The sequence below is a fragment of the Macaca nemestrina genome, chromosome 4 (assembly GCF_043159975.1).
Source record: "Macaca nemestrina isolate mMacNem1 chromosome 4, mMacNem.hap1, whole genome shotgun sequence".
NCBI classification, from domain to species: Eukaryota; Metazoa; Chordata; class Mammalia; order Primates; family Cercopithecidae; genus Macaca; species Macaca nemestrina.
In genome coordinates, this window is record NC_092128.1 from 188,717,081 (window position 1) to 188,730,037 (window position 12,957).

Below are 12,957 nucleotides of genomic sequence, written 5' to 3' on the forward strand. Positions count from 1 at the left end.
TTTAATTATATATATTTATATTTTATATATAAATAAAAGTTTTTATATATAAACATATATATAAGCTTTATATATAAACTATAAACATATATAAACTTTATATAAGTTTATATATAAACATATAGGAGAATGTGTTACCCCTACTTGTCAGGTACAGGGTTTTATACACACACAGACAAACATACGTACTATCGTGTTGTTTGTGCTGTTAATATATTCTGCATCTTTATTACTTTTTAAACTTGATATATATAAAGTTTATATATGTATGCTTTATTTAAGGTTGAAAAAAATTTTACGTTCATCAGAAGCTTCCTTTTATGAATTCTTAGACTTTTTTACTGGGTACCCCAGAAATTTAAGGTATCAACTTGAATATCTTCTAAACTCTTCTCCCTGAAAGGACCATGCCTGGATTCCCAAGGAGTCCACCTACGGAGGGATCACTGACAGTTCTGCTCTCTTATGCCTTTTGTTAATCTTAACCAGACTTGGTTAGCAAGGGGCACCTGCCACCAGATGATCTCTTACCAAGTCATGGTTTCCTGTATGAAGCGGCTGCCCTGACGCTGAGAGTCACAAGGAGAATGTTACAGAGGGACAGCATGCTGCCTGGTGATTGTCTGGGGTTTGAAACCTTCTGGTGAAGCTGAAGCCACTTCTTAAAAGCCTGGATAATGCTGTGAGCTGCTTAAGCACCTGTGTGCACATGTGTGTAAGTGTGTGTCTTTGCCGTGTGTGAGCTGCTTAAGCACCCATGTGCACACATGTATGTGTGCCTTTGCCGTGTGTATGCATGTGTGTGAGCTGCTTTAGCACCTGTGTGCACACATGTGTGTGTGCATTTGCCATGTGTATGCGTGTGTGTAGTTTGCAGCTGAGTGCACTGCTTTTGTCTGGACTGTGCCCAGGAGGGAATGCGACACCCTTGGGGTCCTTGCCTTTGAAGCTGATCTGTTGTGGCAGCCAATTCAGCATGTTCAGCAAGATGTTAAAGCCATTGCTCTGCTTTACTCCCAGGGTCTCACAGCCAGAGCAGGCCAGAGGTGAGGAAGGGGATCCCACGCCTCCTTCATCTCCTCCGTCTCCTTGCCTTCCTAAACAGCTCTGTTTTCCACTGAAAAGGGAGCTGCAGAACATTTCCGCGTGGAGATTCCATCTCATTCGTGTCCAGCTCCATCAGGGAACTGCTCTCAGGCTCCCCCGGGCGTGTGCATGAGGTTGGAAGAGGCGGGTCACTGCAAGAATGTGTCGGTCTGTCTCGTCACTCTCTCAATGTCTGGTCTCATGGTATTCCTTACCAGTTTAGGGACTTATTAGGGAGATAGCTATAACTGTATTGATAGATACACGTCATGAACCAGTTCCCCTTAGGTGTTTCTAAAATGATGTAAATTACCAGGGAAATATCCTTTGGTTAAAGTTCACTGTTTCTGGTCTTGCATTGTTAGCGTAGACTGCTGTCTGCTGCCTGCTGTCTGTGCCATTTCTATTTCGTGTCACTTACCGAGGTTTTCTTTGTGCCCTAATACAAGCTAGCTTTTTTTTAATGAATGTTTCAAGTATGTTTGAGAAGAAAGTATAATCTCTATTATTGGGGTACAAAGTTTGATGTAATGTCCCCAAGAACTACCTCCTGTTATTAGCTCTCTTTCATGTTTAATTATTTTTGACCCCTTACCTTGCCATGGTTGACAGTCATGTGTTAATGATTGCTATACTTATGTTTCTGTTTCTTTCCCCAACACCTATAGTTTCTGCATTATAAAGCCAGCTTCTGTGTTTGGGGGTTCTAGTAGATTCTTAACTCATGGCCTCACTGTGTGCTGGGTCCTCCAGCTTCTGTGTTTGGGGGTTCTAGTAGATTCTTAACTCATGGCCTCACTGTGTGCTGGGTCCTCCAGCTTCTGTGTTTGGGGGTTCTAGTAGATTCTTAACTCATATGGCCTCACTGTGTGCTGGGTCCTCCAGCTTCTGTGTTTGGGGGTTCTAGTAGATTCTTAACTCATATGGCTTCACTGTGTGCTGGGTCCTCCAGCTTCTGTGTTTGAGGGGTTCTAGTAGATTCTTTTTTTTCTTTTTTTTTTTTTTTTGAGACAGAGTCTCGCTCTGTCGCCCAGGCTGGAGTGCAATGGCCGGATCTCAGCTCACTGCAAACTCCGCCTCCCGGGTTTATGCCATTCTCCTGCCTCCGCCTCCCGAGTAGCTGGGACCACAGGCGCCCACCACCTTGTCCGGCTAGTTTTTTGTATTTTTAGTAGAGACGGGGTTTCACCGTGTTAGCCAGGATGGTCTCGATCTCCTGACCTTGTGATCCGCCCGTCTCGGCCTCCCAAAGTGCTGGGATTACAGGCTTGAGCCACCGCGCCCGGCCGGTTCTAGTAGATTCTTAACTCATATGGCTTGACTGTGCACTGGGTCCTCCGGCATCAGGAAGTGCCCTTCTTGGTCTTGCTTCCTGCTTTGAGGGGAGGCTGGACCTTGTCTGACAGGCAGATTGCAGTCCCTGCTCTTCAGCCTGGTGCATTGACCTCACGTGCTTCTGCTCATTCCTTGACATTTAACCTTTTCCAGTCACCGGGCAGTGGTCGTGTCTCTTGTGTAAAGCAGAGCTGGCTTTTGTGAGCCAAGTGGAGACTTTTCACAGGGCCACGTGTTGCACGTGTTTACTCACGTGTTGCTAGGACCGGTATGTCCTGTCCCAACTGCCGCATAACTTGTTCCTGTATTTAATGTGTGTGTTGTGTTTTATTTATTGTGCGTCTTTTTATTTTTTAATGTAGTTTGTGTCTTTGCCTTTTTTTTTCTATTGTTTTTGGCATTTAGGAAAGTCTATGTTTTGTCCTGTTGGCTACTGTTATAACAACACCTCTTATCGCACCTTGGTCCCTCTCTTTCTTCCTCTGACCTCTTTATTTTGGCTTGTCTGGTGGGATTCTTTTCTCCCACCTATTTTTCATGCTTCAGTCTATGAGCTTATTCTACATTCCTTTTTTTCTGATTCATCTACCTCTGATTTATTTGCTGTATTTTTACTTTTGCAGAACAGCATGCTCCCCGATAAGAAACTGTTTCGTACCCCACCTCCATCCTTGTCCTCACTTTCTGTTTTAGTCTGTGCTCAACAGATTTGTTATTTTTGTTTATGTCAAATTTCCCAGCGGTCTCTTGGCTTGAGGGAGATTCTTTTGTAGTAGGTTTCTCATGAAGGGCCTGGAAACACACTGTTCATTGAGTTCTTAGCTATTTAAAACTATTTCTCTAGAGCTTTAATTTTGAAGGACAGCTTGGCTGACATAAAATCCTTTGGTCACACTTTATTTTTACTTGAGTTTATGAAAATAATTGCTCCACTGTTCACTTACCTTGTACATTGCAGTCAGGAAGTCCGATCCCTGTCTGATTTTCTTTCCTTTGTGAATGAGCTGGTCTTTTTGCCTAGAGTCCCAAAGAATTTTTTCTTTCAGTTGTAATCGTTACTGGGCAGTGCCTTCAGGGCCACCGTTCTGGGTCAGTTTGTTCAGGGACATGATGAGCCTTTCAACTTGTCGATTATTTTTTTCCTAAGAACATTTCTAGGAATGTAAGTATTAGGTCTGTTTCGTAGTTTTGCTTTTCTTTTTTGGGAACTCCAGTCTGTGTTTCTCGGGTCTTTGTTGGCCTGGGCTCCGTGTCTGGCAGCTTCTCTGCACGTCTCTCACCTCTTGGTCGGCCTCATGTTCTCTTTCATGTTCTCTGTCCTCCTGCAGTGTTCCTTATGCAGTCGTTACCGGTAGAGGGTGTCCAGGTGGCATCTCGAACAAAGCATTGGACAAAACGCACAAACAAAGCAAGAAAGCAAAAGCAGGGTTTTATTGAGAACGAAAGTACATGCTATGGTGTGGGAGCAGCCTAACCACTGGGGCTCAGGAGCTTACAGAATTTTCTGGGGTTTCAGTACTCTAGAGGTTTCCCACTGGTTACTTGGCGAACATTCTATGAAAATGAAGAGAATGAATTGAAGTCAGAGTCATTTACTCAGAACGCACCCTATGTAAATGGAGAGGATGTTACTTGGCGTGTGTGGTCTGTGTAAATGGAGAGGCTGCATGTGAAGTTACAAAGGGTAAATGCTGTGAACTGAGAGGATGGAGTGCAGTTGCAAAGCCGTTCACATCCCTGTCAATGCTGAGGAGCTTTCATTTGATTTAGTTCTAGGAAGTCAGCCTGGATGGATCGGCTTTCTGTTCCCTGCCTCCTCCTGTTCCCTGCCTCACACTCAACTGAATCTCTCTCTTTTGGTACCTTGTAACTTAGTCTCATTTCTAGGCTAATTGTGTCGTTCTCTTTAATTTCTTTCTTAGGTTAAATTAATTCTCATTTCGCAGTTTCTTATTTTAACTGTGCGTTTGTATTCTTGGTATTTTTAGTGTTTTGTTTCTGGTGTTTCTTACATCTGCACAGCTTTTCCCCATTTGACTTTGGACTGCGGTGCTGGGCGGGAGTTCTCAGTTCCATTAGCTGAAGGAGTTTCAGTGCCTACACCCTGGTTTCCTCTCCCAGAGCCACGATGGCCTTCAGGAGTGTCTGCGACTGGAGAACATCGTTTACCCAAAAGGATTTTGCATGCCTTTTTTCTATTTATTTTAAAAGCACTTGGATTTTCCTGCACTAGCAGTAACAGATGTTTCTAGCCGGGAACGGACGTGCTGAGGGACACGGGTGCTTTACTAGGTTTGTTTGTCCAATAGCATCCTTTTTTGTTGGTCAGCAGAAACGTAGGTTTTTTTTAAGAAAAAAACTGAATGGTTCATTTGGAGATGGATTAAATCTGTGTCTTCTTATGCCTTGCTATGCTTTTATTTCTGTAGGAAACTGAATTTCTACCTTTTCCATCCCTCCTTCCCTTTTTCTCCCAAGGTTCCAAATGTGCTTTTTTTTAGACGGAGTCTCGCTCTGTCACACCCAGGCTGCAGTGCAGCGGCGCCGTCTCAACTCGCTGCAACCTCCGCCTCCCGGGTTCAAGCAAGTCTCCTGCCTCAGCCTCCGGAGTAGGTGGGATTACAGGCGCCGCCACCACGCCTGGCTCATTTCTTGTATTTTGGTAGAGACGGGGGTTTCACCATGTTGCCCAGGCTGGCCTCAAACTCCTGACCTTAAGTGATCCTCCCGTCTTGGCTTCCCAAAGTGCTGGGATTACAGGCATGAGCCACCACATCCAACCTCAAATGTGCCTTTTTTTCCCAAGTCTCTCCTCTAAGACCATGCTGAAATTGAAGAAATTAGATGGAATTTGTTCACTATCAGTGAAATTAGAAAACCAGCCATGTATTTAAATTAATGTATAATTTAATAAATATTGTTTTAAAATCAGTGTAGATATAAGCAGATACACTAAGTAAGTGCAATTTTATCAAAACATTTCATGTAGACGTCTCACTTGTGAAGTAGAAGCCTGCCTTTGGGTTGAGTCATCTCATTTGGGGTGCTGGGGGGAAGAGCACCAGGGGAGCGCTTGCTGGCACTCCGTCTCCACACTCACACCATGCCTTGTACTCGAATGCTGAAGAGGTGTTGACTGCTGTGTTGAAGGCAAGAGGCAGTTCTGTTGAAGCCCAGTGCTGGCGGGCAGGCCCCGCACTGATGCACTCACACAGCCCTGTGTTTTTGTGTTTTAGGTCGGTGGGCTCCACGACAAAAGTCAACCCTTCTGTAAATCACCTGCTGTGGTTATGATGCTCTGAGTTCAATACGTCTGAACCTTTGCTGTCTATGGATCTGCTCTAAACCTTATAGCCTGCTTATGGGGGAAGGTGAGTTACTGTCTTTTGTTGGCATATTTGTTTACCAAGAGTGCATATAACAAAGTCAGACTTACCCTTGACAAATGAAATCTGTTTGAAGTAACACAGTGCTGTATTTCACCCTGCTTCAGTCCACAATGTGCCCTGAAGACTATTCTGTGTATGACTTTGGGAAATCGGGGATCCCCGCTTTTGGTAGCAGTGTGCTGGTTGTGGTTGGACACCTTTGGGTCCAGTGCTCGGCCAGGTGGTTCTTGCACAGCCTTCCAGCTCTGCCCTGGAGCCAGCCCTGAGAAGCAAGGGAGGCACGGGTTTCAGGAATGAAGGACAAGAAGGCGGTGCTGGGGGCTGAAGATCGTCCTGAGGTGTTTGGAAAGAGTGAGTAATGAAAGCATCCGGAGTGGGGGTGCTATTTTGGTGGTCTGGTGATACCCTGCAGACATTAGTGCCTGTAGCTTGAGCTGTTACCATGAACTTCTGTTGATACAATTGCAAGGAAAGGTGGATGAATGAGCAGTTGTGTTTGGAGATTTTAACACATCTCTCCAAGAAGTAGGCCAACAAAAAATAAGCAGGAGTATTAATATCTGAAGCAATATAATAAACAAGTTTGAGTTGTTAGTATATTTTGAACTCTACATGTTACTTTCTAAGCATACAGAGAACATGTACAATACTAGGATGTATACAGGTGAAGTCTGTAACATAGGGATGTATGTGTACAGGTTACATCTGTCTATAACACAGCATGTGGAGAGCATAAGGCAATTATACTGGAAATTAATAGTAAAGGAATAGCTTATATAAATAATATGCTATAAAAACTCTTGTTAGAAATAAAATCATAAAAGAAATAAAAGAACTTTAGGGCTGAGTGATTATGAAGCAGTATATGTCTAAATAGCACAACACAGCTAAAGCAGTGCTTAGAAGGACATTTATAGCTATAAACACATGTGTTAAGAAACATGAAAAATTAACTCAAGAGGCGGAAAAAAGAGCAAGGGAGAAAGCCCAAGGATCCATAAGGCAGGAAATAATAAAGGAAAGGGCAGAAATCCATGAAATAGAGAGCACAGAAAAACACAGAGAAAATTAACAGCCCTAAAAGCTGTTTTGTGTTTTAGAGTCAATAGTTAGATCTCTGGTTAAAGAAAGTGGAAAGGGCTGGGCACTGTGGCTCACGCCTGTAATCTCAACAGTTTGGGAGGCCGAGATGGGCAGATCAAGAGGTCAGGAATTCGAGACCAGCCTGGCCAACATGGTGAAACCCTGTCTCTACTAAAATACAAAAATTAGCTGGGCGTGGTGGTGCATGCCTGTAATCCCAGCTACTCGGGAGGCTGAGGCAGGAGAATTGCTTGAACCCAGGAGGAGGAGGTTGTAGTGAGCCAAGATTGTGCCATTGCACTCCAGCCTGGGCCATGGAGTGAGACCCCATCTAAAAAAAGAATAAGAAAGAAAGTGGAGGGGTGATACTGGTGACAATTAATGGAACAGAATATAGGAAGGAGTGAATGAGTGAATAAATAAAAATAAATGTAGATGGATGGGTGGATGGATGGATGGATGGATAGATAGATAGATAGATAGATAGATAGATAGATAGATAGATAGATAGAGAAAGAAATAACCATAGATACAGCCAAGAAGAAAAGTTAGAGTACTGTGGGAAACCATATGCGAACACATTTGAAAACGTAGGTGAAAAGAAACTACCATCAGAGTGAACAGGCAACCTACAGAATGGGAGAAACTTTGCAATCTACTCATCTGACAAAGGGCCAATAACCAGAATCTACAAAGAACTCAAACAATACAAGAAAAAACCAAATAACCCCATCAAAAAATGGGCAAAGGATATGAACAAACACTTCTCAAAAGAAGACATTTATGCAGCGCACAGACACATGAAAAAATGCTCATCATCAGTGGCCATCAGAGAAATGCAAATCAAAACCACAGTGAGATACCGTCTCACACCAGTTAGAATGGCGATCATTAAAAAGTCAGGAAACAACAGGTGCTGGAGAGAGGATGTGGAGAAATAGGAACATTTTTACACTGTTGGTAGGACTGTAAGCTAGTTCACCCATTGTGGAAGACAGTGTGGTGATTCCTCAAGGATCTAGAACTAGAAATACCATTTGACCCAGCCATCCCATTACTGGGTATATAAACAAAGGATTATAAATCATGCTGCTATAAAGACACATGCACTTATTGCGGCACTGTTTGCAATAGCAAATACTTGGAACCAACCCAAATGTCCATCAATGACAGACTGGATTAAGAAAATGTGGCACATATACACCATGGAATACTATGCAGCCATAAAAAAGGATGAGTTCATGTCCTTTGTAGGGACATGGATGAAGCTGGAAACCATCATTCTCAGCAAACTATCACAAGGACAGAAAACCAAACATGGCATGTTCTCATAGGTGGGAGTTGAACAATGAGAACACTTGAACATAGGGTGGGGAACATCACATACCGAGGCCTGTTGTGGGGTCGGGGGCTGGGGTGACGGATAGCATTGGGAGATATACCTAGTGTAAATGACGAGTTAATGGGTGCAGCAAACCAACATGGCACATGGATGCATATGTAACAAACCTGCACGTTGTATACATGTACCCTAGAACTTAAAGTATAATAAAAAATTAATAAATCAAAAAGAAAACACTAATCTATCTCACTAGGAACAAAATACTACTTATCAATAAATTATCACTAAGTATAAAAAAAAGAAAATGTAGGTGAAACTGATAACTTCCTGGGAAAATAGGAAGTGCAAAAATAGACTTGAGAAGAAATAGAGAACTTGGATAAGCCAACAATACTAAAGAAATTTAAGTGACAATCAAAGATTTCCATTCAAAAAAAGTTCTCAGACACATTTTTGTGGATGAATTATACCTAACTTGAAGGAACACTTGATTTCTAACTTACACAGATTGTTTCAGAAAATAGATAATAATTCTCCCCAGTCCTGTGGCTGAAAGAAGAGAGGCTGGTCCACAGGTATGAAGTTACGGTTAGACAGGAGTAAATTCTGGTGTTCTGTTAACAATAGGGTGACTATAGCTAATAATAATGTGTCTGTCCAGATAGGTGGAAGGCAGGATTTTGAATGTTATCACAAAATCATAAATGTTTACAGTGATGGATATGCTAATTTCCCTGGTTTGATCATTATATAACGTATACATGTATTGAAACATTATACTGTATCCTATAAATATATACAACTTTTTTTTTTTTTTTTTTTTGAGATGGAGTCTCACTCTGTCCCCCAGGCTGGAGTGCAGTGGCCGGATCTCAGCTCACTGCAAGCTCCGCCTCCCGGGTTTACACCATTCTCCTGCCTCAGCCTCCTGAGTAGCTGGACTACAGGCGCCCGCCACCGCGCCCGGCTAATTTTTTCTATTTTTAGTAGAGACGGGGTTTCTCTGTGGTCTCGATCTCCTGACCTTGTGATCCGCCCGCCTCGGCCTCCCAAAGTGCTGGGATTACAGGCGTGAGCCACTGTGCCCGGCCATATGTACAACTATTATGCGTCAATTATAAATAAAGCTTAAAAAAATCTGATGACTTCAAAGGTCGAGTAAGGGGCCATGAGGCAAGGAATGTGGCCTGGAAAAGACAAGGGAAAATTTCCCCAAAGCCTTCAGAAGGAACACAGCCCCGCAGCCACCCTGACTTTTGTTCAGAAGGAACACAGCCCTGCAGACACCCTTACTTGTCTAGTGAGATCTGATTCAGACCTCTGACTTCCAGAAATAGAAGATAATAAATTTGTGATGTAATTTGTAACATCAGCAATAGGAAACTAATACTGTAACTTTTATAGAAAAATGGGTGAAGGATCTGAAAGACAGTTTACAGAAGAAGTACAAAAGGCTGGTGAAGAAATGTGCAAACTCACTTCTTGTCCAAGAGATGCAGAGTGACATGGCATGTACCCTTCCCACGGCTGAGACCAGCAGGAGCGGGTGATGAATTTGCACCCGGCATTGGGAGCAGATGCAGAAAGTGCACGTGCCGCTGTCCAGAGGGGGTGGCCTGGCATGTCTTCTCCGGAGCCTGGGACTGGGGAGTCCGTGGGGCGTGTGACCTGGTGTGCTGTTGTGCATCTCTGTGGTGACAAAATCTCCACAGGTTCCTGGAGACAGATGCACACAGCATCTCCTTGTGCTCTGTGGGTGTCGGGGTGGGAGGTGACCTCAGTGCCCTTGCCTATAAGAGTGAAAATATGGCTGTGGCAGAAGTCAAATGCCATGGACTGGATGTGCCAATGGCCCTTAAAGGCAGGGCTGGCGTTACTGGTGGAGGGTGTCCAGGTTCTTGGTGTTTTGAAAAAATAATTGGACAAAACACACAAACAAAGCAAGGAAAAAATCAGTGACAGCAGAGATTTACTGAAAACAAGAGCACAGTCCACAGGGTGGGAGCAGCCTGAGCAAGCAGCTCACAGGCCCCAGTGACAGAATTTTCTGGGGTTTCAATACCCTCTACAGGTTTCCGTTGGTTGCTTGGTGTACACCCCCGTGTGAATGGAGAGGGTGTTCCTGTCCTGGCTGAAGTGTTTGCATTTGATTTAGTTCTAGGAAGTCCTTAGGTTTCTTCCCTGCAGGCCCTGTTCTCCTGCCTCACTGGGTTAAAAAGCTAAGAAACATGAGTGGTGTTAAAACCATTCTGCCTGTGTGAGTACAGATGCATGCATAGGAAATTAAATACACATATACTTTGCAAGAGCATATGTGAGTAAGAGTCAGGCACTCGGTGTTTTAGAATGGGCTCCTGCGTGGTGGCAGTGGCAAGTGGTGGTGATAAGGGCTGGTGAGAATGAAAAGGAGTCAATGATACGGTGCAGGAGCCGCTCCTGGGAAGCAGTGGTGCCGGCGTGTCATAAACTGTAGGATGAACTCCGCATCTCAGCCTCTGTGCATGAGGCTAGGAAGAGAAAAGATTTCCAAAAAGGTAAGGGTGGAGAAAGAAAAAAAAAAAGCAAAGAAACACAAAGAGCAGCATCCTTTTGAAGTTGGGCCTGGGAGAGAGATGGAAGGGGTGGGATGAGGCCTCCCCGTTTCACAGCTCAGGAACCTGGGCCCTGAGAGGCTGAGCGGTTTGTTCCATGCAAGGGCCAGTCTGGACTTGCAGGCTCAAATACGACTCCTCATGCCCTGCAGTGTGTGTCAGCTGCCACAGATGCTTTTTTAAAATTTATTTTGTTTTATTTTTAGTTGTGGTAAAATGTACCTAACATAGAATTTTCCATCTTAACTATTTTTTAGCACACACTTCAAGGATATGCTGGGATTATATGGCATTTGTCTGTTTGTAACTGGCTTATTTCTTTTAGCCTAATGTCTTCAGGGTTCATCTACACTGTGGCATGTGTGAGAATGTCCTTCCTTTTGAAAGCTGATCGATATCCCATTGTATGTAAAGACCACAGCCATCAATGGACAGGAGGGCTTCACCCACTTGGCTGTTAGGAGCAGTGCCCTTGTGTGTGCCTATCTTAAGTATTTTATTCTTTGTGATGCTATTGTAAATAGAATTGTTTTCTTAATTTCTGTTTTGAATTGTTCACCTTGAGTAGAAGATGCTCTTTGATGAGACTGAAATGAAGCTGAGTGTGGGCTGTGGGTGGGTGGAGCAAGCACTCTGAGCCTCTGCCCCGCGGAATGCAGTGGTCTGAGAAGTGAGTAGCAGGAGTGTTGGAGGCAATGGCAACTTACAATCTCTCCTGTCTGAGTTCACGGCAGGCTGAAACCCAGAAGCTGGCAGAAAGCTGGCAGGGAGCTCCAGGAGGAGCCTCTGGGAACAGCTCAAAGAGCAGGAAAGGGGTCCCCGATGCCCAGGGAAGTGGGTGCATGCCCTGGATTTCGGTCTCCTCTCTGTTCTCTCACATCTAGACCCTAGGCAGCCTTACGGCAACAATAGTGGTGCCAGGAATGGTCAAGGGGGTCCACAGGGGCCCCCAGGCTCTACCATGGAGGGAGGGAGCCTTCCTCTCCAAGTCTGGCAGTGATGCCCAAGTGGCACGATCCCCTAGTGCCTTCTCTCTCTCTCTGCACTTTCCCACAGCTGATCCCAGAGGAGTGTGCCTGGGAAGTGAGTTCAGAAGGCTGGAGCTTCCCGACTGTAGGAGGGAAAAGAGGAATCCTGGGAGATTCAGGGAGGCACAGGGAGGCCAGCACAGACGCAGGCTCGGGAAACCCACAGAGAAGGCTGGGCAGTCGCCCACACTCACCCCCAGCTTCACATACACGCATCCGCCCCCAAACAGCCCATCACAGACCTTGAGAACCATGCCATGAGGTAAACTGCTGCCCAGTTCCCAGACCCCACCAGCACAGGGGGGCATGCATGGAAGGCCTAGATAGCCCTGCAAAGACTGAAACAACCAACGTGGGAACCGCACACAGAGCCCCTTAGAGTTGAAGCCTGAACCCAGCCAGGCTGGTTGCCTCCTACATCTGAGATATAAATTCTCTCTATGGGATTTAAATGAGACCCAGGGCTGCCTCCGTACCCCGCCACCCTAGGTCCGTGCTGCAGGCCACGCACCGTGTGGGATCAGGCCCACATGTCTGTCTGCCTTCTGCCCGGGATCCAAGTGCTCGAGGGCTGGACCCCACACAGGCACAGAACACGCCACAGAAGTGACAGGTGGGTGGAACTCAGGGAGACAGAAAACCTCCTGCCAGGGAAGATGCTCGGCTTGTAGTGAGAACTAAATTCTGACCTTTTTCCTCTCTTGCCCAAATTCCTATCTAAGGAGCCTGGGGAGTCACACCCTACAAACCGTAACGTCTCATGAGATGGGTTTTATTTAACCCAATATAACGTGGTTTTTCAGTCTGACTGTGGCTTCATATCACATGACAGATAAAGTAGGAAATAGAAATATTTTACCCCAAAATATGTTTATTTGACATATTTTGAAATGGGCCTCCAGAACCATCTTTTGTGGGAGAAAGTTTGCATCTGTAAAGAACCTGTATTAACATAACTGGATCTTTCCCCTTCCAGACCCTCCCAATCCTGAGGAGACTGTGGCTGAGAGTCTAGTGCCTCGTAAAGGTCTGAATAGGAAACATTTGTCATGTAATTGTCTAAGGGAGGACACCTGTGAGATTTCATCCATATAACAAGGACC

General features: G+C 44.8%; 1 protein-coding gene across 45 annotated transcripts in view; it reads left to right on the forward strand.

The window, feature by feature from the left end:
- LOC105472489 (poly(rC) binding protein 3) overlaps nt 1-12,957 on the forward strand; it is a 286,435-nt gene that overhangs the window by 189,375 nt on the left and 84,103 nt on the right. For all 45 annotated transcript variants that reach the window (XR_011622897.1, XR_011622898.1, XM_071095855.1 and 42 more), the window contains one exon: nt 5,658-5,792. Coding sequence is in view for 43 of the 45 variants with exons in the window: in XM_071095855.1 (XP_070951956.1) it covers nt 5,783-5,792 (10 nt within the window). In the remaining 2 variants the exon portion in view is untranslated. The remainder of the gene's footprint in view (nt 1-5,657; nt 5,793-12,957) is intronic.